The 24,968-nt window shown below is 37.9% G+C and overlaps 2 protein-coding genes and 1 pseudogene across 5 annotated transcripts; all 3 read right to left on the bottom strand.

Moving 5' to 3' along the window:
• Positions 1-768: 768 nt before the first annotated feature.
• LOC148698172 (protein ACCELERATED CELL DEATH 6-like) lies at positions 769-9,451 on the bottom strand. 4 transcript variants are annotated; one of them, XM_088691433.1, is made up of 4 exons: positions 8,298-8,434; positions 7,606-8,041; positions 1,894-2,036; positions 769-1,566 (listed from the first exon to the last, which is right to left on the bottom strand). In XM_088691433.1, the coding sequence occupies exons 2-4, from the start codon at positions 7,985-7,987 to the stop codon at positions 955-957; spliced, it is 1,137 nt and encodes a 378-aa protein (XP_088547559.1). In that variant the 5' UTR covers positions 7,988-8,041; positions 8,298-8,434; the 3' UTR covers positions 769-954. The 4 variants fall into 4 exon arrangements, with proteins under 4 accessions (XP_088547559.1, XP_088547558.1, XP_088547560.1 ...); XM_088691432.1 differs by having other exon boundaries at positions 7,606-8,013; positions 8,298-8,423; XM_088691434.1 differs by lacking the exons at positions 769-1,566; positions 1,894-2,036 and adding an exon at positions 8,591-9,450 and having other exon boundaries at positions 7,613-8,013; positions 8,298-8,465.
• Positions 9,452-12,132: 2,681 nt separating this feature from the next.
• Positions 12,133-15,375, bottom strand: LOC148698171 (uncharacterized; annotated as a pseudogene).
• A 4,769-nt stretch (positions 15,376-20,144) lies between these two features.
• Positions 20,145-21,773, bottom strand: LOC148698170 (protein CLAVATA3 INSENSITIVE RECEPTOR KINASE 4-like). Its single transcript, XM_088690264.1, has 5 exons — positions 21,461-21,773; positions 21,003-21,135; positions 20,620-20,712; positions 20,437-20,508; positions 20,145-20,346 (listed from the first exon to the last, which is right to left on the bottom strand). The coding sequence occupies exons 1-5, from the start codon at positions 21,489-21,491 to the stop codon at positions 20,283-20,285; spliced, it is 393 nt and encodes a 130-aa protein (XP_088546390.1). The 5' UTR covers positions 21,492-21,773; the 3' UTR covers positions 20,145-20,282.
• Between the last annotated feature and the right edge of the window lie 3,195 nt (positions 21,774-24,968).

The following is a 24,968-nucleotide window of genomic DNA, read 5'->3' as shown; positions in this document are numbered from 1 at the left end:
TAAGCCGAAAAATTAAAAGATACATATATGTTTTCAATAGCAAGACTTCAAACAAAACTTAAGACATATATAACTTACATTTATAAGCTACAAACATAAATTTCTGCTTACAAAACTTAAGGAAAGGAACTTGAGATCTCTGGTTTCAACAATATTAAGTACAAATAACTTCATCTAATAGTTCATCAAAGATCAATAATAAATAGGTTTATTTATAGATTTGCCCCTTAAAATTGTCTTTTAGTCCCACTTTCTCCTCCAAAACTGTCTAAATTGAGCTATTTCACCCTATTTTCATCAGTTCTGTCTCACGGACATTAAATGGAAGAGCATTCTGGGCATTTCATACCATGCTAGTAGCGATGAGGTATTGTGGTTGACGAAATATGAAATTTCCAGACTGCCCTAAACCTCTAAACTGCCAAATCGCTACCAGCGTGGAAGTAAATGGGTGAAATGGCTCGATTTTGGCATTTTCAAGGGTTAAAGTAAGACAAATCTTGTTTCAAGGGATAAAGTGAGACCAAAGGACAATTTTAGGGGCAATAAATAAATAAGCCTAATATTTTACCAAAAAAAATAAATAAGCGTAATAAATATTCTCGAAACTATTACAAGGTTCATTAGGATTTGGAGTTTACCATCTAAGCAAACTTATTGAAGTTCTATTCATGATCTTAATATTACATTAATCCAAATTTGAGACTTTGTTCAATAATAATCTAATGTCGAGATGCATGATAGAAATTCCCAGCGATTAACGAAATGTAGTGGAAGTTGGAAGTAGTGGTATTATCTAGAGAAATGTAGTTATTACAAGAAAAGAAAAGGTTGGTAGTAATACAGGATAAACGACTGGTTCCATCTTCAACACTTACCACAAATTTTGATTGAAATTCTACAAACTCCATCTATTAGACCAATCATCGTCGAAATTATATCCGCTTATAAACATCAATAGATAAAAGCTAAGAATAAGAAGGCGCGTGTTGGGCCAGGTACGTAGGAAACTGGAACATCCATGAGAGGAGCAAGGAGCCCTACTATGAAGACCGTGAAGAAAAATCCCATGGCATAAACAAAGATGCGAAGCCATAAAACGTGATACACTGTCAGTGCAACACCAGCTAGGAATGACGAGGACAACATGGTAAGCGTCACACCTAGCACCGGTAAGGTAAATCTCATGGCAGCATAGATTATATTAGGGTCATGCGTTTGTGCCCACGTAAGGGCAATTGAAGCGGTAATGGAGCCGCACATCGCCACGGTATTGCATATCAAGAAAATTTTGAATAGGCTATGCGTAAGAAAAATTGGGGTGCCCACATCATTTCCAGAGCTACTGTATCCACCTGGTATTGTGAAGCCTTGAACAAACGTTATACCAACCACCAGCGTTGACACCAATAGGAGAGTATTGACACTCTCTTTCGAAAACATTAAGTTATCAGAATTGTGCAAAGACTTCAGAACAGAATCCTCTATCACTAGCCTTGCTTTGGCGGCTGTTAGCTCTTCAGATCGTGGAGCATTAGCAAAGTTCAAGGCCATAAGTGTCAGTTTCTGCAAGAAAAACGAAAGTTTCAGTTCTTGACCAAGTTGTTATCAATATGTTGATCATCATGCATGACAAACAAGAGAAACGATTATTAAAATAAAGGCCATAAGGGTTAGCTGCTGCAGGGAAAAATCGTGTGTAATCAGGATATCCTCCCCTCTTTATCACTCTCATATGCAATGAGAGGGGCAAGAAGGGGATACATATACATCTGGTTAATTAATTACGTTTTAGAATTCTCTCCTATGTACGACATACTTGTAGGTAGTTGTAGTGTCACGCTGTGTAGGTAAAGGAAACTAACAGGAAAGATGCGTTGAGAAATTACGTACTCTCCGAAGGAACATCTCTTTATCTACCTCGGTCTTCTCTACAAGGTCCAATGCCGTCATACCTGCATTGTTCAAACTATTTAAATTGGCTCTCTCATACGCATGGAAGAGGGAAAGAATTATGACAATCTTAGGATGCCAGTGTTGTGCTAGGATAGCACCAAAATCTTTTGGAACCAACTCAAGCTAGCCCACAGGAAATTTATCAAATGAAAATGCAAGAACAAAATATTAAAGACACAAAGATTTTAACGAGGTTCCTCCACAGTCAGTGTAACTGGAGTACGTCCTCGGAGCAGTAGGAGCTCACCCAATAATCCACTATCAACCAAATGGGAGTTTACAAAGTGTTGGCAATCTCACAACCCAAAAGCCCAATACACCCAATAGCTCTCACACACCAAAGAAACAAATAGAGAAAGAAATATAATGAATAATTTCTTCTCTATACATATAACTCAAAGCTATTACAACAACAACTACTTTGGTGGATGATTACTAACCAATTGAAGCAACAACTTTCTTCTTCTGTTTTAGGCTCTCTCCAACTCTCCCTTTTTCTCTGCAACTCTCCCTTGATCTCTGAAGAAAAGCTCTCTTTTCTCTCTTCTTTTTTCTCAACCGAAAATAAGCTCTCTACTTCTTCTCTCTTTATTTGAACCAACACCCACGGGTGTTGAAGACAACAAAACATCTTTTCCCTTTTTTTCTCCCCAAAACAAGGAATGTGTTGTCCACTTTTTTCTTTTGTTTTGTTTAATCACCTAAAGTTTTCTTGGACATTTGTCCACTTGGCCAATTATTCAACAATCTCCACCTTGGCCAAATTCCGAAAAACGCCATGATACGCCAAACAACACAATTAACACACAACATCACTCCCAATCACTAGCAAGAGAACAACTCATGCCGAGCCAAATGCTCCAAAACTCCTACTGCTCAACGCCTTCTTTATATAGGCAAAATGTGAGCCAAGTTCAAGCAATGAACAAACTTGGCTACACCAACAACCTTAGTCAACATATCAGCGGGGTTGTCTTTAGTTGGAATCTTCTGGAGAATGATTTCTCCTTCACCAACAACTTCACGAACAAAGTGATAACGCACATCTATGTGCTTGGTCCTCGCATGATGAACCTGATACTTAGCCAAATAAATGGCACTCTGACTATCACAATGCACCTCCACCTGCTTCTGATCAACCCCCAAATCTCTAATCAGCCCATGTATCCAAATGGCCTCCTTTATAGCTTCAGCAACTGCCATATATTCAGCCTCTGTAGTAGACAAAGCAACAGACGACTGCAAAATGGACCTCCAACAAACTGGCCCTTTAGCCATAGTAAACACATAGCCTGTAGTAGACTTCCTTCCATCTAGATCACCTGCATAATCTGAATCAACATAACCAACTGCAAAATGACCAATACTAAAGTCATCTCTCTCAAAGCATAAACCAACGTCTCGAGTACCATGGAGATATCTCAATATCCATTTAGCTGCTTGCCAATGCTCTTTACCTGGATTATGCATATATCGACTCACCATGCCAACTGCATGAGCAATATCCGGTCTAGAGCATACCATTGCATACATCAAACTACCAACCAAATTTGCATATGGTATATCTTTCATTTGCAGCTTCTCTTTATCAGTTTTAGGACACTGTAGAGAACTTAATTTAAAATGAGGAGCCAAAGGGGTACTAACCGGTTTGGTTGAATCATGAACTCCAAACTTCCGAATCAACTTCTCAAGGTATTGTCTTTGATTCAAGCATACCAAACCTTTCTCTCTGTCTCTAGTGATCTCCATGCCAAGGATCTTCTTTGCTTCACCAAGATCCTTCATCTCGAACTCATTCTTCATTTGCTTCTTCAATTTCTCAATCTCTTCGATATTCTTTGAGGCAATCAACATATCATCAACATATATCAATAAATAAATGAAAAACCCATCTTGCAACTTCTTGAAGTACACACAATGATCATATTGACTTCTAGAATAATTTTGGCCTCTCATAAATTTATCAAACCTCAAATACCATTGTCTTGGAGATTGCTTCAAGCCATAAAGTGATTTCTTCAACTTGCAAAACAAATTCTCTTTCCCTTTCACTTTATACCCATCCGGTTGACACATATAGATCTCTTCATTCAAATCACCATGTAGGAAAGCCGTCTTCACATCGAGTTGCACAAGCTCAAGATCATATTGTGCAACAAGAGCTAACATAATGCGAATTGATGAGTGCTTCACAACTGGAGAAAAAAATTCATTGTAATCAATGCCTTCCTTTTGTGCATACCCTTTAGCAACTAATCTTGCTTTGAATCTTACATTGCTTTTCTCATCAGCATTTTCTTTCTTGGCATACACCCATTTACAACCAATAGCTTTCTTACCCTTAGGCAATTTAGCTAACTCCCAAGTCTTGTTCTTCAAGAGAGAATTCATCTCATCACCCATGGCATTGCACCACTTCTCCTTTTCCTCACTCTCAATGGCTTCCTCAAAATTGGATGGAATCTCATCAGTGATAATAGGAAGAGCAAAAGCAACATAGTCACTATACCGAGCTGGCTTGGTAATTTGTCTTTTTCCTCTGTTCTTGGCAATAGACTCTTGAGGTGAAACTTGCTCTTCAACTTGAATAGAATCTTCAAGTTCAACTTCTTCAACATCCTCATGGTCTCCCACTTCTTCACTTGTAGTGGCTTCGACATCAACGGAAATAGGATTTGAAGTACTAGAGGCAACTTTCTCAAGCTCCACTTGTTGGACATCTTTCACATTCTTTTCAGAGTCTCTGAACATATTTTCTTCATCAAATGTCACATCTCTGCTGATTACAAGTTTCTTCATCTCCGGGCACCATAACCTGTAACCTTTGACACCACTACTAAAACCAAGAAAGATAGCCTTTTTGGCTTTAGGATCAAGTTTATTTTCAGTTACATGAAAATAAGCAGGTGAACCAAAAATACGAATATAATCATAATCATTAGAAGGTTTTCCAGTCCATACCTCCATTGGCGTCTTACCCTGAACAACAGCTGAGGGTAATCGGTTGATGATGTGACATGCATAAGTAACTGCCTCTGCCCAAAACGACTTGCTCAAACCCGTCTGAGACAACATGCATCTAACCTTCTCAAGCAAGGTTTGATTCAATCTTTCTGCAACTCCATTTTGTTGTGGAGTTCCCCGGACACTAAAATGTCTCACAATCCCTTCCTCTTTGCAAACTTTAAAGAAAAGGTCGGATGTGTATTCACCACCATTATCCGATCTCAAAATCTTAATCTTTCTCCCAGTCTGGTTCTCAACCATTTTCTTCCAACCCAAGAAAATGCTCAACACCTCACTCTTGTGCTTCATAGTGTAGACCCAAGACCTTCTTGAATAATCATCAACAAAGGTCACAAACCAATGTCTACCACTCAAAGAGGGAGTCTTTGTAGGACCCCAAACATCCGAATGCACATAATCAAGAATGTCCTTCGTCTGATGTACAGCAGTACCAAACTTCACTCTAGTTTGCTTCCCCAAGACACAATGCTCACAGAAATCAAGCTTACAAGTCGTGGCACCTTTTAGAAGACCTTGTTTCACAAGCCCTTGTAGAGCTTTCTCACCGGCATGGCCTAATCTCATACGCCACAATCTAGTAGTATCAGAATCGGATGTGCCCATATTTTCTGAGACTACAGATGCTTCACCTGTCACAGTGCTTCCTTGCAATAAATACAAATGGCCACATCGAGGAGCTTTCATCACAACAAGTGCACCATAAGTCACCTTCAATGTCTGCCCATCTGAATGAAACCTGAAGCCCTTGGCTTCCAAAGTTCCCAAAGAAATAAGATTTTTCTTCAAATTCGGTACATACCGAACACCTGTCAACTCTTTAACCATGCCATCATGCAACTTCAAACGAACTGTACCAATCCCTTTTGTTGTGCAAGGATTGTCATCTCCCATGAACACAACACTGCCATCAAACTCTTTCAAGCTTGAAAACCAATCCTTGTGAGGAGTCATATGATGAGTACAACCCGTATCCAACACCCACTTATTAGCACAATCAAATGATGAGGAAGTGGTTAAAGCAAAATCAGGAAAATCTATTTCAACTTCAGCAACATTAGCTTCAGAACTTTCTTTACCTTTGGTCTTCAATTTAGGACAATCTTTCTTCCAATGGCCCTTATTACGACAAAAGGCACATTCATCCCTTTCCAAAGGTTTTCTACCTTTAGAGTTTCCTCTAGGTCGAGACTGTGATTTTTTCCTACTAGAAGATGATCTTCTCTCCGATGATCTACCTCTAACAAATAAAGCTTCCGAGGTACTATCATGATTTTTATCTCTATGCCTCATTTCATAATTCATCAAGGCATTTGATACATCTTCAAATTTCACAGTTTCTTTACCATGCATAATAGTGGTAACAAAATGCTCATAAGAGTCCGGCAAGGAATTCAACAATATTAAGGCCTTATCTTCATCCTTAATATCCTCATCTAAATTTAACAAGTCGGCAATCAACTTATTAAAAGCATCAAGGTGTCTAATCATTTTTGTACCTTCTTTGTATTGGAAGCGGTAGAGCTTTTTCTTCAAGTGTAGCCGGTTCTCTGCACTCTTCGTCATATACTTGTCTTCCAATTTTTGCCACAACACACTTGCCAATGACTCCCGCATCACAAAATACTTCTGATTTTTTGCAAGGCACAACCGAATTGAAGAGCAAGCCCACAAATTTAATTTCTCTCATTCCGGCTTCGACATAGCTTCCGGCTTCTCTCCCAAAGCGGCAAGTAGATCTTGTTGAGCCAACACATCTTTGACCTCACATTGCCACATCCCAAAGTTGTTTGTGCCATCAAACTTTTCAACTTCGAACTTTGCATTTTGCACCGTAGTTCTTGCAAATTCGGAGCTGCTTCCAAAAGGATTCTCATCTTGCCCGTCTGACATTTTTGGCAATTAGACAGTACCCAAGAGCAACCAGTGCTCTGATACCAATTGTTGTGCTAGGATAGCACCAAAATCTTTTGGAACCAACTCAAGCTAGCCCACAGGAAATTTATCAAATGAAAATGCAAGAACAAAATATTAAAGACACAAAGATTTTAACGAGGTTCCTCCACAGTCAGTGTAACTGGAGTACGTCCTCGGAGCAGTAGGAGCTCACCCAATATCCACTATCAACCAAATGGGAGTTTACAAAGTGTTGGCAATCTCACAACCCAAAAGCCCAATACACCCAATAGCTCTCACACACCAAAGAAACAAATAGAGAAAGAAATATAATGAATAATTTCTTCTCTATACATATAGCTCAAAGCTATTACAACAACAACTACTTCGGTGGATGATTACTAACCAATTGAAGCAACAACTTTCTTCTTCTGTTTTAGGCTCTCTGCAACTCTCCCTTTTTCTCTGCAACTCTCCCTTGCTCTCTGAAGAAAAGCTCTCTTTTCTCTCTTCTTTTTTCTCAACCGAAAATAAGCTCTCTACTTCTTCTCTCTTTATTTGAACCAACACCCACGGGTGTTGAAGACAACAAAACATCTTTTCCCTTTTTTTCTCCCCAAAACAAGGAATGTGTTGTCCACTTTTTTCTTTTGTTTTGTTTAATCACCTAAAGTTTTCTTGGACATTTGTCCACTTGGCCACTTGGCCAATTATTCAACAGCCAATTTTGGACGGCTATATGTAGAGGGGTATTTCCACTTTGATCTCTTTGCTTGCTAAGCACTTGAAGATTGCGCTTTCCAATAATATATCGGACAACATTAACTCTTCCATGCGCGGCCGTAACATGAAGAATATTCCGGCCTTCACCATCACATGACTCCCTCAAGTCGGGGCAATGATTGAGAAACTCTTCGACAACCCCCCAATGGCCTTTTTTGGACGCCACATGTATGGGAAGGAGCTGATTTTCGTCACCTTTGTATGCCAATCCAGTAAATTTGTGTAACAATACGCGTACCGCCACAAAGTTACCTATACAAGCCGCAAGTGTAAGAGGAGTCATCCACTCTTGGTCCTTTGAATTGATTAGATCAGCTGAATCCATTTTGCTCAATATCGTCTCTAGAAGATCTACAGCATATGCATTTTAGAAGCAACTCTGTCAGGAATAAGTACTTATGAATAAAGAAATAAACGAAAGGTAAATTGTCATAATGCCATATGACAGAGAGTTAGAGCATCTCCAACAGTGTAAGAAAATGATATTGATGAGCCACATAGATAAAACGTTGCTCCTGCTCCAATGGTATGTGCAATTGAGTAGGAAAATTTTGCTCATTCCCACAAAGCAAGCAATATTATTGACTACAATATTATATGCTGATGACATGAAAATGGCAAGGACAGAGCCATACTTGTATACTTCTTTCTGTTGGTTCTGGGCAGCCACTATTGAGAAACTATACGCTTAAAATACATCCAGCATACAACCCCCGCCAGCAAGAAGAGTGGACTGATGAGAGTGCATAACATAAGCATGGCCAACACGAACACCGCATTAATTTTCTTGAGTCCACCTTTTGCTATATATGTACCCCATGCCAAAATTTAAAAAGAATACTCATTACCAGCTGTATGTACCAAAAACAAAAAGTACTCACGAGTATACCAAAAAGAAAAAAGGTAACTGCAAATGCTTAATATTTACCCTTTTTCCTCCATATGATCGCACTACGAAGAATGAAGCTGCTGTTCGATCCTTGCCAAAAATTACCAGAATTATCGTCTGCTATGCTATTTGGCGTGTTGGCTACCATTGCTTTAACGAGTTCAAGATTGGCAGTTTCAGCGGCCATGCACAAGGGAGTCTTACTGGAGTTATTTGTAGAATGCGACGTGGATCCATCTTTGCCGACAAAAAACGTAGCCACATCTTGGTGATTATTTTCCACAGCGACATGCAACGCAGTGTTCCCTCTCCCGTCCTTTTCATTAAACGTATTACCTTGAGCCGTGTCAACCAAACAACGAACTGCGGACATATAGCTAGCGGATGCAGCTACATGAAGTGGAAGTTCTCCATCATCATTTTGTTTGCGGACAAGCCCCGGAAAATTTAGGGTAATTAGTTGGATAAGCTGCATGTGGCCTGTATTTGCAGCAAGGTGAAGTACCGTGTTCCCACGGGTGCTTACTTTGTTTTCACTACTTAGGACCAGCGATACTATTTGATCAGGAATATTACATATAGGTATCGCACATGTGGCTCCGGCAAAACAAGTTGTGCGCAGGGCCCATATAAACTCTTGACAGCGGTAGATACACTGTAAAGTTACTCCTGATTTAGACATCGTTGCATACCTGTATAGTATAGGATCCATGCGTGTGTCGCCTACCTCGGTGTCTCCTGCAGCGTGCTCATGAGCACCCTTCCCAGTTATTGGATCATCTTGTCTTGAACTCCAGCCAACATGCTCCATTGCTATTTCACTTTTGTAAACTTGAAGAAGCCATTGATATGCTGATTAGCTACGTAGGTGCTCTTTTTCCGAGAGAAAATGTGACTCTCTTGTTTTCAGCAACCATCGTTTGGTACGTCGGCTGAATAGTGTACGATTTCTGGAGTCTTGTGTCTTGTGCATTTTGAGGGGTCCTCCATGTGGAAGACTTTTTGTTGCCATGTAATGCAAGTTGTGGAATAATCAAATATGAGTCTATGACAATCATAAGAAAAATCGAACAAGACAGCTGGTTTATTTATTTTTCTATTTTTGATAATTTTACTTTAATATGTGACATGAGTGACACCAACATAAGTTATAACCGGTTGCCCAATTAGGTAGACTACGGTTAGGGCATGTTTATTAGGTATTCATGTGTATATAATTATAGGAACAGGATCCTCTCCGGATTTCTTCCATTCGGATTCTTCGAATTCTTCAAATATCATATAAGTTCAACTAAAAATAGAACGTCCAGGAAAATGATCAGACAACCTTGACGCCATCAAAATGAGAAGAATCTGCGATGGTAGTAGCGGCCTCGGAATCCTCTGCCTCGAGATCCGCGACGATGGTGTTGACAGCGGGAGGGTTGAGAGGGCCGTAGATGTCGAAGGAGACAATATCATCGTTAAGATCGTAGTCGGGATTGAGGTTTCAATCAATGGCTTCACGGCCTTATTCAAACCTAGGGCACGACTTTCACTTAGACAAAAAATAAATCATTTTTATTTTACATTTTATTTTTCTAATAAACTGTAAGAGACTTGTTCAACACTTGTTCCCCATGGTTTCAATACGTTCTAATACTTTATAATCTATATGTCATTTTATCCGTTAAAAGCCCATGTTTTAAAATATCTAGCCCGGAACTTTAGGAAGGAAAAGAAGGTTGTTGGGGGATTTTGAGGTCAAGGGGGACTTGGGCATTGAGAACGTCTTCTTGTCTCCCTTGGCTCGGTTTCGTACCAAGTCATGAAATATCTCGAAAGAGTTAGCTTGTTTTAAGAAATATTCGGGTTAGATCAATGACTCAAAGATAGCATGATTAAGCAAATAATGGTTTGCTCAAGTGAGACATGGTGTGGAAGCTAGAAGTTCATCAGTTTGGCATGAGAGATAGAAAGAGTTGGCATGGTTGTATGGTGGTCTAGGTTTGATAATCTGGGCTTTCTAGGTTATAAAGAGATTTTCCTTGACTGAAAGGGTTGAAGGAAGTCTGGAGGAAAACTCTAAGGTTGTAGAAAGATGGTTTTGTGTTTCTCTCTCTAATGTTTGAACTCTCTCATGCGTTATGATGTTCCCCTGTTTCTAATGTCTTCTGATACCTCTTTTGTAGGTTAATGATTCCTTTCTAGGGTTCCTAAGGAATCTCTATTTGTGGCTTGGTCTTCTCTCCCCTTTCTCCTGACCTAACGGTAACATTTCCTTTTGGTGTAAGACAGCTAAACGCAGCCGCTCACGTGAAGACTCCATTTTGACTCCTTCCCAAGGTGTTGTTTTCCCGGGTCAGTTTTTTATAGGCAATACTTTTGGTAATGCATCTTTTGGCTTTCATGCGTTGGTCTTCTGCGTAAGCTAGGAAGGGAATGTTTGCTTTTCATCAACTACATGTCTTGCTAGACTTTCATGTGACTCTAAGGCTCAAGGCTTGGTTCCTTCCTAACTAAATTGGTTAGCTTGCTAGGGAAAGGAAGAAACTAGGCTTGCTCTCTCAAACTTACCCACATGGAATTCAAAGGTTATTGGCTTGGACTTTTAAGCTCACAAGCAACCCAAAGTCTTCCATAATTTTGACTCCACGTAGGCCCAATGAACTTCCGTAACCATCCACACCACAATTCACTTGACAAACCCCGGGTATATGACTTGGGCTTATCTTAGCATGATAGAGCTTGGCGTGATAAATATGAATGAGTTTGCACAAGCGTGGTGTGATTTACATTAATGTGTGGCTTGATTAACGTAGCATGGCATGATTACGAACATAACTCCTTCTCGATTCCGCACCTTTGCATGTAATGGGGGCTCAGCTTGAGGCTTGTACAACAATTGGACCTTGAGACTTGATTGGGTTTGCATGTGACATTTTTGGGCCTTAAAAAACGTCAAATTGGACCCATTGTTTGACCATAGATGCGAACCTTAGCCAATACCATCATCTAGTCTTCGGGATACAAGGTATATAGGGTGAGAGCCCGCTAAGGAACCCAGTAAAGTGCACTACACCCAATACGTACTTATTTTCGGGACAGCTTGATTCAACATAGTGCAGTGCAACATCGGAAGTTAATTAAGAAGCATGTATTCCAATACAATTACCTATTTTTCAAAAGTATTAGTAGACATTATTTATATGTTATACCATAAATTTAATTAAAATTGAAAAAATTGCCTAAGTCTCTGCCTAGACGTTGGGCCCCTGCCCGCCGTTTGACTAGCGTCGAGCGCCTTTTAGAACCTTGCTAGTTGCTCGGCTAAAAAACTATTACAAAAATGTTTTATGCATTGCTATCATTTTATTCACCTGAATCATCACCAATTTTCAAATTTATCATGCGTTTTCATCCGAAAAGTTAACTAAAGGTCACCCTTTATCTATTTATGTGAACTTATTCATAATATTTTTTTTTTTCAATTACTCGCACTATGTTTTGAAGATATAATGTCTCTCATTTGAATGCAAAAATACCAGTCAATTTAAGGTGAAAATATTTATAAACTATATACAAATTTTCCTTGTACAATATCAAATACAAATAACTTCATTTAATAGTTTATCAAAGATCAAATCCTCAATTACAATATCTAAAGGAAATTCCGATCATGCTGCTTGTGGAGGAGTTTTTAGGAATTGCCATGGTCATTTTCTTGGTGGTTTCTACCAATGGATTGGTTATTGCAACTCTTTTTTTGCAGAATTATCTGTAATTATTATTGGTGTAGAGTTTGCAAATCAATTGGGTTGGCATTGTCTGTGGTTGGAAAGTGGCAGCTCTAGTGTTATTTCTGCTCCTCAATCATCTGATTTTGATTCTCCATGGCCTCTTCATACACAATGGTCTATTTGTTTGGACCACATCCAGAAAATGACTTTCTACTCATCTCACATATATCGGGAGGGAAATTTTGTTGCGGACAATTTTGCTAACATGGGCGTGTTTTCTCCAACTTTAACTTGGCATGATTCTCCTCCGCCAGCGGCTCGTGCTGCATTGTTTTCAGACTATGTTGGCTTGCCTGGTTACCGCTTCTCAAATTAATGTGCATCTTGGCATCCGGGTTTGTCTTACTTTCTTTCTCTCTTTTTTTTCCCTAACTTTGCGGTGTTGCTCAACTTGTTTTGCAGGTTTAGATCTTTAGGTTTGGTTTCAAAGGGGTTAGCTTTCATGTCCCCTCCTCTTTTCTTTATATCTCTCTTCGTTTTTAGAAGGGTACGGTTTATGTCCCCCCCCCCCTCTTTTTTCTTTTTCATGTATTGTTTTTGTTATCTCTGTTTTATGAGGGGGAAGGTTATGTCCCCCCTGTCTAGGTGTATCTTCTTTTTTTGTTATCAATAATATTTCCCTTGTACCGTCGAGGTTTCCAAAAAAAAAGAAAAAAAAAAAAAAAAAAAAGTGCCACACTCAGTTTCCCATTGTAGGTTCATCCAACGATCGCCCTTCGCCAAATCCCGAGCCACAACATCATCCAGTGACTGATCCATCTCTGGCCTCAAGCTCAGATATGATCTTACTCTTGTCCAGACACATCGAGAAGATGTTGCCCCTTCGGCATTGGACGAATGCAGCCATTGGAAGAGAAGGTCCTTGGGAACTAGGTGTATAATTTCTCATGGATCTCAAGAAGTGTCTCATTAACTAAATCAAACAGGAGGCGGTGATCCCAATTGCCCGATGTAACCTGGTCTTCGTATGTTCCGATTTCATGCAAAACAATTATCAAATTCCTTGAACATTGTAAGATCCAGAGGTTGGTCTAGTGAGTAGCATGCTCCGAGGTGATCATCGCCAATTAATGAAGCCTGACAGCTCAATAACATATATCATATAACAGAATGTTTAAAGTCGAGGAGTGATTGTTTAAAATCAGGAGAATGCGCTTTGTCTACTACAAAGCGCGAGGCGTGATTGTTTAAACTCTTACGTTCAATTTCAGTGCTTATAGTTTTGGAGGATGCTGGTAAAGAGTCTATGATGTGCCTGCCTTGTAGGTCAAGAGAAGAATCTGGTGTTAGACATATTCTGAAAACATAAGAACAACAAGACATTAGGATCACAAATACGATAAACCAAATTAACTATAAATAAATAAACTTATCTAGGGTTTCAAAGAAATGGTTGCTAGGGTTTCGAATGGGTCTTCTACTTTCAGCAAGCGGAAGTGTCCCCGCAGTAATAGGGTTTGCTCGGAATGGAACATATATTTTGTGAAAGCAGGGACCGCCTATATATAGTGATAAGACTCCCACTAATCCGGCCTATTATTGATTAGTGGGATTTTACCAAATCATAGGATAACATTACAGTCCCAGTTGATATTGATTTCTTGTTTAACCAAATAAGGCCTCTTGATTAATTGCACAAAATAAGGACTCCAAATCTTAATTAAAACGAGATTTCATAATTGTTTCAACACTAATTAACTCGTTGACCAAGTTAATTCATTGCCAAGAAATTAATAAATCATATTCATTGATATCACAACCTTACATCTGGCTCATTCACATATCGACTCCAAAAGATCTAACTCTGAACCTAAAACAATTTTTCCAAAATGAATGAGTAATGTTATTCATACCATGTTTTTATACCATATTTTTATACCACCTTAAGTGGCATCTGATGTGGACAGCCACATCATTTGAAAAATTTGCAAAACCCAAGAAAAGGGAGGAGAAAAACTCCTCGTATACCACAATCATCATTTAATTAACTAGTTTTTCTTAATTATTAGTTTATTAAATAATGAACTAAATTTAAAAATCTAATTAATTTAAATGATGTGGCTGCCTACATTAAATACCACTTAAAATGGTATGAAAATGTGGTACAAAAACATGGAATGAATAGCATTACTCAAAATGAATTAAACAAAAGAATGCATTAGCACTTAACCATTGAGAGATAAATCCAATTTTTTAACATCTTAAAACATATAGCATTTCGATTCAATGATTGAAACTTTAGTAAAATAGTTTTAAGACTTGCACACATGTGCAATTACAATGTCCCCCGCGTCAGCAAAATTTGCACCATTGTCACTTCTTTCTATAATACCATCTAGTTGTTCAGGCTTATCTGTATCTGTATTTTGGTCCACGGCTTTTGTAACCGACATCCCTAAACGAAATGCATCTTTAACCAGTGCCCCATTTAAGATGGAAGACAAAAGAGTCAAGATCAGGCAGTGATAGATTTCGTCTGGTGGACTTCTGGCAATGCTCATTGAAGGAACTTTTTCTTCACTTTCAACTTTAAGCTCTTCGAACGGTGCTATTTTCTCTGATCGCTACTGTACAGAAGGGCACAAATTAAAAAATTAGCTACTCCTCTGTAAAAATAGTATGAAGAAATAGCACAAAAACAACCAAACTATGAACTAGCACTAGAGAATTCCATGAGCTTTTGGGCAAATTTAACATGCACTGGACTACGAATCAAGCACTTCAACTTTCGTAAATAGCTCGGAGTAATAGAAGATTTTCATTCAATATGAACTACATATCATAGAAGATTTGTCACCAGGGGTTTTAAATCTGTGTCCATCGGTTATAAAAAAACAAATATCACACTTGAACAGAGGAGAATATGTGACAGGGTGAACTGAGATAGCTTACGTCTGACTCGTCTTCCTCCTGCACGCTTTCAGTGGGAAGAATCTTCTTGACATTACTCCATTGATGGTAATCAAGGTTGTTCATTAGGTTCCACATGCAGTCCGGACGGTTTCCTCCAACACTCGAGTCCTGGTGCTGCAATTGCTTTCCCATTTTTTAGCTAAAGGGAAAGTATCAATCCTCAGAAATTCGATACCCAGCTGAGTATTAATCTCAAGATTCTCGACTACTGGACCAATCCCTTGTAAACCTGGAAAAAAGATAGAAGAAAGAGCAACCATGTAATCCATGTATACAACCGACAGCTCGTTGGATAACCATTTCGCTTTTAGTTTTCATTTTGCTTCGACATACTTTTCCCCTACGTATAGCACAAACAAAATGAAGACTACAAACTAAAAACAAAATGGTTATCAAATGAGGACTTAAAATTCAGATGAAGTTCACAGAGAACTAATATTAAACAGATCAAAACAAGAGGCATGTTTCTTATACGCTATTCTGAAATTCTTAGAGCTTTTAATTCAAAATTCAAAGGCGGGAGCAAATACCCAATTTTTCATACAAAAACAAAAAAAAAACAAAAAACTAGGAACTTTACCGAAGTTCATCAATTTATACACGTTTGAGGTCCAAAAATACTCGAACCGAGAACAGAAAAGAGTTAATCCAACGAGAACTAATTATCGTTGAACAAAACAACGCTTAGTATTTAATATGGGAGTTAATCAAACCTTAAAATTAACAGAAACAGATGTATGAACCTTGTGAGAAACTCTGGACAGTGTGCAAATCCATGGCGAGCATTGAATAAGGGAAGAAAAGAGACGAAGGTGGTTAATCAAACCTTGTGTGTAAAAAGCAAGAAGTAGAAGAAGGTGTTTAGTCTTCCAGTAAAGAAAGACGACCCGGGAAAGAGAAATAGGCAGCCTCAGCTATTATCCGCCAAGAATCGTAGATTCATGGTTCTCTCTCTCGTAGTCTAAATTATCAACCATATATTTTTTTCATTTTTCTATTAGAACAATAAGCTACACTAACTTCATTTAAATTATGAAGAACGAAATTCGAATTTGGACACAAATGGAGGGCTGCATCGTTATAACCAATTTGGACAAGTCCCATTAATCATATCGTATAAAAATTGGCATTTTTTAATTACTGATTTATTAGATCATTAGAGAGTTAGGTGATGTGTGATAAGGTGTTCTGATGTCAAAATTGAAGTTGATGTTGGTTGGAACTTGGAATGTTGTTCAAAAGGGATATCAACATAGCCAACTGGTAGCATTGTTCCAAATGCAATACTTGTCTCCAAAATAGTACAACGATCCAAGCTCAATAGACTCATCACGGTGTGAGGCGTAATCTTTGTTCGGCAACCCAAGAAAATATCCGACTTAACGTGTTCAGTTGTGGACAATCACATATTCAATGCGAGGCAATTGTATTGTCAACACGTTCGATGTTCACATTCTGACATGATATCAAAACATATTATTTACGTGTCAGATCCAATATTAAATTTCAGGCATCTATTTTGTGGTAAACTCTAATTGTATGGCAATACATTCCTAGTGTTTGCAAAGCAAAGTTGAAAGCCTTGACTAGTATAGTTTTTCACTTGGTTTAATGAATAATTAAAGTTCATTTTTGTATGACACTAGCAGTTTTTGGACTCGTTCAAACTCATTGGAGGTCCACGTACTCCAAATTGCCCTTGAATGTTTCAATATTGCATGCATATGGTAGGCTGGAAAGGGATTTGCAGCAGCTACCCATGAAGAAGTAGCTAGAAATTAGTCAATGCATGAAATATCTCTGTGGGATTAGAACTGATTAGGTCAACAGAAATATGGATGTTGACGATGTCCTTGACTTCACTCGATGGCTGAATGTTCATGTGATCCCTTTTAATACACGTATGAATCTAGAAATTAACAATCTAGTTAAGTTGTCTAATTAAAAAACTCCAAAATCATTATTTTTTTTTCCGAATCAAAATAATTAATTAGATTGTCTAATTAAGCCTTCAAATTTGGACTGTGTCAACCAAAGAAATGAGAACAAAACTCAGAAACACCCAATAAAAAAAAAAAAAAAAAAAAAAAAACTAATAAGGGTTCTTAGGCCCAATTGTGCTATAGAGGTTCATGTAAACACGAAAAATTTCTGAAACAAAAACACATGTACAAAGTAATATTTTGTATTAATGATTTTGGAGTTACAATCTCTTTGTAATTTGGTCCTCTGATTCGATCTCCGTAAGATGTTGGTTTGTTGACGTATTGTTGATCCAAGGGCTGTCGAGGCTTGATCTTGGATGAACAGTTAGAAGTTTCTTCAAGGACCGTCGGGGCTTGATCTTGAAGAACAGGGATGAACAGATCGTTGAGGGCTTTTGGGCTTGATCTTGAAGTTGTTGATCCAAAGGGCCGTTGGGGCTTGATCTTAGGATGAATAGGTGGGAGCTCCTTCAAGGGCCGTCGGGGCTTGATCTTTGAATAATGGTTGTGCGGATTTCTTCAAGGGTCGTCGGGCTTGATCTTGAAGGTTGATGGATGAGCGGATCTTCAAGGGCTTTTGGGCTTGATCTTGAAGAACTGTTGGATGTGTGGATTTGTTGATGTTGTTGATCCAAAGGGCCGTTGGGGGTTAATCTTGGGATAAATAGATGATGAACGATGAATACTTTCTTCAAGGGCCGTCGGGGTTTGATATTGAAGAATGGTTGTGCGGATTTCTTCAAGGGCTTTTGGGCTTGATCTTGAAGGTTGATGGATGAGCGGATCTTCAAGGGCTTTTGGGCTTGATCTTGAAGAACGGTTGGATGTGTGGATTTGTTGATGTTGTTGATCCAAAAGGCCGTTGGGACTTGATCTTGGGATGAACGGATGATGAACGATGAACACTTTCTTCAAGGGTCGTCGGGGCTTGATCTTGAAGGAGGATTTGATGAAGAACGAAGAGAGTTTTCTTGATCCTTCGGGATTTGCTTAAGAGCTTTAGAGTTTCAAAGCTTCAAGGTTTTGGTGTGATATCCCCTTCCCCCTCCCCTTGATGGAGAAGGCTATTTATAGGCCAAGAGAATGAATCACCACCACCCTTTTTTTTTTTGGTGAAGTGAGTGGATGTTGTAGGTGAAATAATTGTGTGTGAGGTTGGTGAAGTAAGTGGAAGTTGTAGATGAAATGAGTGTGTGTGAGGTTGGTGAAACGAATAAAGGTGTGTGTCAGGTTGGTGAAGTAAGTGTGTGAGGTTGGTGAAACGAATAAGGGTTGTAATTTTCATACATTGGTCAACATTTATTTCACTAAAATTTCAATGTCTACAGTTCAGAGGCTTTAAAATTTCAAGGCCGTTCCAAATTTATAATTTGATTCATTTTTCAAAGTCGATTTGCACCATTAGTTTTTTCTTTGGGCAGAGTTTCCATTGGATTGTGTATAACTTAGGAGGAAGCATATTATTGCCTCTCTTATCCCACAATGGTAGATCTGTCAAACAAATCATGTTTGTCATTTTCATGTTATATTCTTTATCTTAACGGATAATATCGTGTCAAATCTGTTATTTTAACGGATCTTAACAAGTGACCCGATAACATCGCGACTCGTTAACGGGTCATGTCGTTTCGTGTCCGGTAAATGGGTCATGGAAGAAATTCTATGTCTAACATCTAGACCTTGTAAATGGGTCATGTTTGTGTTGTTTACGTGTCATACTCGTTATTTCAATTGTTCTTAATAGGTAACCTAATAACGACCTAATTAATTAAAGTGTTCTTAATGGATGACCTGATAATAACCCGACTCATAACAAGTTAACTCAATACCTTTTATTTTCGTGTCTTGTTAATGAATCATGTAAGAAATTGACAAGCCTACACAAGGCACAGGTTCTTTAAAAAAAAATTGAGATGACAATGTTAAGCCTACACATCACACATATGGTTTAGTTAGTAGAAGGATAAGAGTATAAGAAGTCATTTCAACTGAATACTCCTAGGTTATAATACTCACACAAAAAAAATAATAGTTTCTTTATTATTTGACAAACGATGAGATATTTATATAATATACTTTTACAACGGACCTTCTAATCTAAACATAATAATTCCCAATGGACCACAACTTAGTATTTGCTTTCTTGGCATAGTTCAGAGCCGCATCATAAAGAATATTTAGAGCTTGAGAAGTTGATCTACGAACCATTCCAGTCCTGTGAGACAAATTGTAATTTTAGAATTTGGCCAGACTCACAATTTGACAAGTTGTATGCTTATGATGGAGTTGTATGCTCCCAAAGCTGATTTGGCGTTGTAATGCATACAAAAGTTGCTCCATGAGCTGTAGGATTCAACCCCCATCAATAATATTTCCTGGATCCATCGTTGATCACCATATATGAATATATGAATATATATATATATATATATATTCCTTCCCAAAGGAGATATACTCGTAACAATTTTTCTGCGCCAAAATCCAAAAAAATAAGACCATGTTGGGGGAAAATTTGGCATCATTTGGCAGCTTATTAGGAGCTGTAAGATTCATCACATCATATGCAAGTTTTTTTCTTTCCTGTATTTTTGCTTTTTGACAAATAAAAATAGATGTTTGATATAGGGCTGGGCACGGGCCGGGCCGGGCCCAATTTTGAAGGGACCGGACCGGACCTAAGTTCAAAGAGAACGGGCCGGGCCGGGCCGGGGATTACATTTTTTAATATAAGAACCGGACATTACCCGGCCCGGTTGAAACGGGCCGGTTCGGACCGGGTCCACGGGTCCCTTCTTTTTTTTTTTTTTTTTTTTTTGGTTGTTTGAAAGAAAAAAAAAATTGTACAGAACTAAATACAAAGTCCAACATCCAATCTAAATACAAAGTCCAACATCCAAGTTCATAGATTAACAATACATTCAAAATAATAATATTACATCTTCCAAGTTCAAACAAACCTCATACAGATTGAAATTTTATTACCATCCCACCCTCATTCATTTTTTTTAAAGAACTTTTATTTCCCTCTCTCAAACAATATTTCTGCTGATGGTCTCACCTGTAGCCCTTTGCCTGTATTTTTGGTGTAGGACCACTAAGATTGTTAAACGATAAATCCCTGTGTAATATTGTTGGGAAACAAATATTAGAGTCGCTTTAATCAATACAGAAATAAGAATACACAATTAGAGATGAGAGGAACACATACAAGAATGAAAGACCTGTGAGATCGGCAACAAGTTTTGGAATATGACCACTCATCTTATTTCTATTCAGCCTCCTGAAATGCTTGGCATGGAAAAGGTTTCAGATACAAATACATATCACTAGCAAACATGTAGCTAGAAGAAATCAAAATATTAGTATACCATCAATATTGAACCCTACTCACAAGTAACTTAGATGAGTCAAAAGCCCCAAAGAGCTTGGAATGTTCCCAATACTCGGCGAGAGCATCCCAGATAAATTCGTGCTGACCATTGCACTGGCAAAAGTAATAACATTAAACCCCATTTTCGAGTTTAGCCACAAATGCATGCTACGGCTACTAATAGGATAATTCATAGCTTTCAATGGAAACAGACTGTAGAAAACACTCTCGTTTCAACAGATGCTCACAAAAGAAACGTTCTTTGTTTCTTTCTTGTTTAATTGATTTCCAAATAACACAAACGCAATGTACCATCCAATGCTCTACACCAATATTTTCCCAGAGCATTTTCTCGAGAAACAAACAGAAACCAATACACAACGGAGAATTACAGGGACACTTACAGGGAGATTACAAAGCCCTCAGTGGAGCAACCAACCATGTTCCAAGTGCAAGGATCAACGGAGTTTATATCCCAACCGGCCATCACAAGCAACTCATCCTTCATATCTCTCTTCACCGACATCAATGCCACCACTAAAACCCCACCAAAAACAAGAACATCACACACACAATTTCACCTTAATTTAAGAACTCAACAAAACCCCTAAATCTAGAAAACCCTAATTTCATTTTGAACATAAAAATGTAAACCCAGAGAACTCACTCACCGCAAATCCAACTCACCCCCAACACATTTCAACAGAGAAACCAAAATAAATCCCAAAAGAACAAAAACCCAGCTCCAAAAATCAAATAAAAACAGACCCAGATGACCATTTCAATCAAATCACAACCAAAAAACAAGCAAGATCCATGTGAAAATCGCAGCAAATGAAAGGAAGCAGAAGAAAATATTTACCTTGCTGGGTACACGAGTTGTTCGACTTCATTGTTCGTCCCTTTAAGTTTGTCAGAGGGAGAGAAACTGATTTCCAGAGAGTGAGTCAGGAAAATAGATCGAAGCTTGATGATGATGGCAGCGGACGGAGGGAGGAAGATAGAAGCAAATCAGGATGAGAGAGGTCTGAGTGATGATGGTAGCGGTGGTGTATGGAGCCGGGAGAGTTAGGAGGAGAGTTAGGAGGATGATCGGAGAGAGTTAGGAGGAGAGAGGTCTGAGTGAAATGAGAGGAGTCGGGAGGAGAGTTCGAGAAGACTAGGAAGAGGAAACAATTTCTTTCTTCTATTATTCATTCTAGAAACGGGCCGGGCCGGGGGCCCGTCCACTTCTATTTCAAGATCCGCCCCGCCCCGTTAATATGGTATACCCGAACCGCCCCGCCCCGTTTTGTGTTTAGAAATTTTGGACCCGGCTCTTACCCGCCCCAAACAACGGGTACCCGCCCCTACCCGCGGGTCCAGGACCCGTTTGCCCAGCCCTAGTTTGATATGCAAGTTGTTTCTCTTATTCCTGTGAATTGTGAAGGCAAATACTTTATGCATAAAGCAACAAAATAGGCAGGTAACCAGCACAGACTCTTTTATCACTTTTTAATTTGATCATTTTCTTCCTTCTGAATCCTGCAGGGTCAAGTCCACCACTTCTCCCATTTGCTCTAACTCCAAGGCATGAACAGATGATTGATGACATATCAAAAAGCAAATTGTCCCTCCTGTACCAACACTTTCACATGAAATTAGTACAATTAAAAATTATTTTGATTCTTTCAGATTACAACAATTTTCCTACTATAAATGATGATTTGTACCGACCAAAAAAAAATGATGATTTGTAATTTATAACTTTTTTTACGTGCAATAGTATATTTATGTCAAGGACGTTAATGAAATAAATTGGTTTCGAATTTATTATTCTCGTTACTTAAATTTAAGACATTTTATTTATAAATAAATAAAAATATAATTAAATCATGGTACTAGATAACTTAAATTTATAATTAAACAAGAGAAAAAACCACTACAAACAAACAATTGCTTGACATATGACATAAATGGTAGATCAATTTACCTATATTTAAAATAAATATTAAATGGGTTTAATTGCACCAATGATCCCTAAATATTTACTCCATTCTCACTTTAATTAGTCCCTTAATTTTGTTTTTGAATTTTGTGGTTCTCGAAATTTATCATGTGTCTCAATTAGACCATAGGTCGTCGGATTTGTTTCATTTTCTATGTGATCATGTGTTGTGCACATGATCTACTTTGTAACAACATTTTTAGATTTCTCTTTTTCTTTCATCTTTCTTTCATCTTTTGTCATTCATGTCAAGAATTTTGTTAATTAATTCATTTGTCAACAACAGATAGACGATTATTCAATATTATTAGATAACGTATCCACTTACCGAGATTTTCTCAGACAAAACGTCACACTTGGCCCTCACAAATTTCTGTAATTTTTTCTCAAACAATGGATGAAATTTAGTAATAATAAAATGCAAATCAATACATTGGCATTACAGCAGCTCCACTGTGGTAGTAGCTATGGGGATTGGCACCAAATCCAATCCAATTGCCCCCCAAACTAGCTCCAGCCCATTCGAGCTATTAGGCTAAGAGGGAGCCCATGGGAGAGGGCAAGCGGGAGTCCAAGGCCCGAGTGTCTAAGGGGAAGTGACGTTAGGCTGACGTCATCCACGTTCTAAAAAAAATTACGTCAAGTGCGTGGGGGCGCATCTCCGGCTTATTTTCAGACGATGGGGTCCGCGTGACAACCCCACTCAGTCACTTTGAATCTGGACTGTTTGATTTCCAGATCAATGGTCTAGTTTTTTCGGCTTTAAAAAAAATCAGAAATGTTTGGGTGGGATACGTGTCTCATTCTGGAATGTTGGATTTCAAATTTTTTGTAATCCGACAGTCCAGATTAATTAAGTTAATAATTTAAAAAAAAAAACTAATTGAAAATCCCAAAAAAAAGTCAAAAAAAAATTTTTAATTATAATTTTTTTTTAATATATACTTTATCATTTTCTCCCACCTTACAGCACATTTCAATATTTTCAACGATTCTTAATAGGTAAGGACATGTTGCGCAACGAAATTAGTTAAAAATCTTATCGAACTCTATTCACAAAAATTGTACTTTCGGATAATGACACGTGACGTGACGAGATTGGTTAAAACCCTTATTCGAAATTTAAATTTAAATTATTTTATAAAATAAAAAATGCTAACAGACCCCCTAACCCACCAACATTCACACGTCGCCGCTTTAGATGGACCTGTGTTACAATATCAACCGCATAACAAACCCCCCCCCCCCGGGCGTGCCCCAACATTCACACGTCGTCGCCGTTGCAAGATAGCAACCCAGTTTTTAAGAAAAACTAACGAAAAGTTCAAAAACAAACTTTGGTTTTAATGAAAATTGTCAAATGAATGTGTAGTGAATAGTTCCAGGAAAAGGTAAAAACATGGTTTTTCGTTAAAAATGAACAGTATCGAAAATGTTTCGTTAAAACTCTATAGTTTTAATCATGCTCATGGGCACCTAGCTCCCCTGTTTTAGAAGTACATAGTACATCTAGAAGCTATACAAACGCTTTCAAATAATTTTTGTTGTTGACAAAACAAACGATAGTTTAATGGGTTAAATAGTTACTTGTTATGAGAGAGGAGGATCGGTGGAGATCAAACTGCACCATAAGAGAAAAATTAAAAATGCTTATGGAGAATCAAATCAATTTTTTTTTTTTTTTTTTTTGCAATTTCTATATTGTTTAGGTTCTTTATACTTCCAACAAACAGTTTAAGTTTTAAAATAAAATATGAAACATATTTCTAATCTTGTATTTTCACATAAGGATAATCTCTACTAATTAATAAAACACTCATTGTCAATCAAAATCTTATGAAATTACCAGTTTAACCCTCTAACTAAAACAAAACATAGATAAGAAATATGGGGCAGAAATGTAATTTCACACAACCAAATTTTGTTGTTTTTTTTTTCAAAGTCTCACCTACATGTAATCTTAACATATCTCTAATTAAAAAAAAAAAAAAAAAATTTCACTCCCACATTCTCTATCACTCTCTTCCTCTCTTATTCTATTTCAAAAATAAAAATAAAAAATTTTCTCACACACTTTATGTTTGCCCATATGCTAGTACTTATGAGTAGAAGTGCAATATAGAAAAATATAACCAAGCAAATCCATTTTTTATTCTACACAGAATAAATAAGCAAAATAAGGTGTATAAACAATATTTTGAAGCCCTTATTTGCACTATCATTAAGCTTAGCGTTCCGATAATTGCATGTGTCATGTGTGCACCGTTGTCTTTTTCCTTTTTCTTAGACAAACATTCATTGACGAATTTGATCAGCTTCATTGTGAAATGCAGAACACCCATCTCAATCAAATGGTTTCATATCAAGTATCCCTCTCAAACAG

Source organism: Pyrus communis, chromosome 3 (genome assembly GCF_041283825.1).
Source record: "Pyrus communis isolate YQ-2024b chromosome 3, ASM4128382v1, whole genome shotgun sequence".
NCBI classification, from domain to species: Eukaryota; Viridiplantae; Streptophyta; class Magnoliopsida; order Rosales; family Rosaceae; genus Pyrus; species Pyrus communis.
Note: the sequence above shows the minus strand (reverse complement) of the source record. Positions and strands in the feature narration are given on the sequence as shown.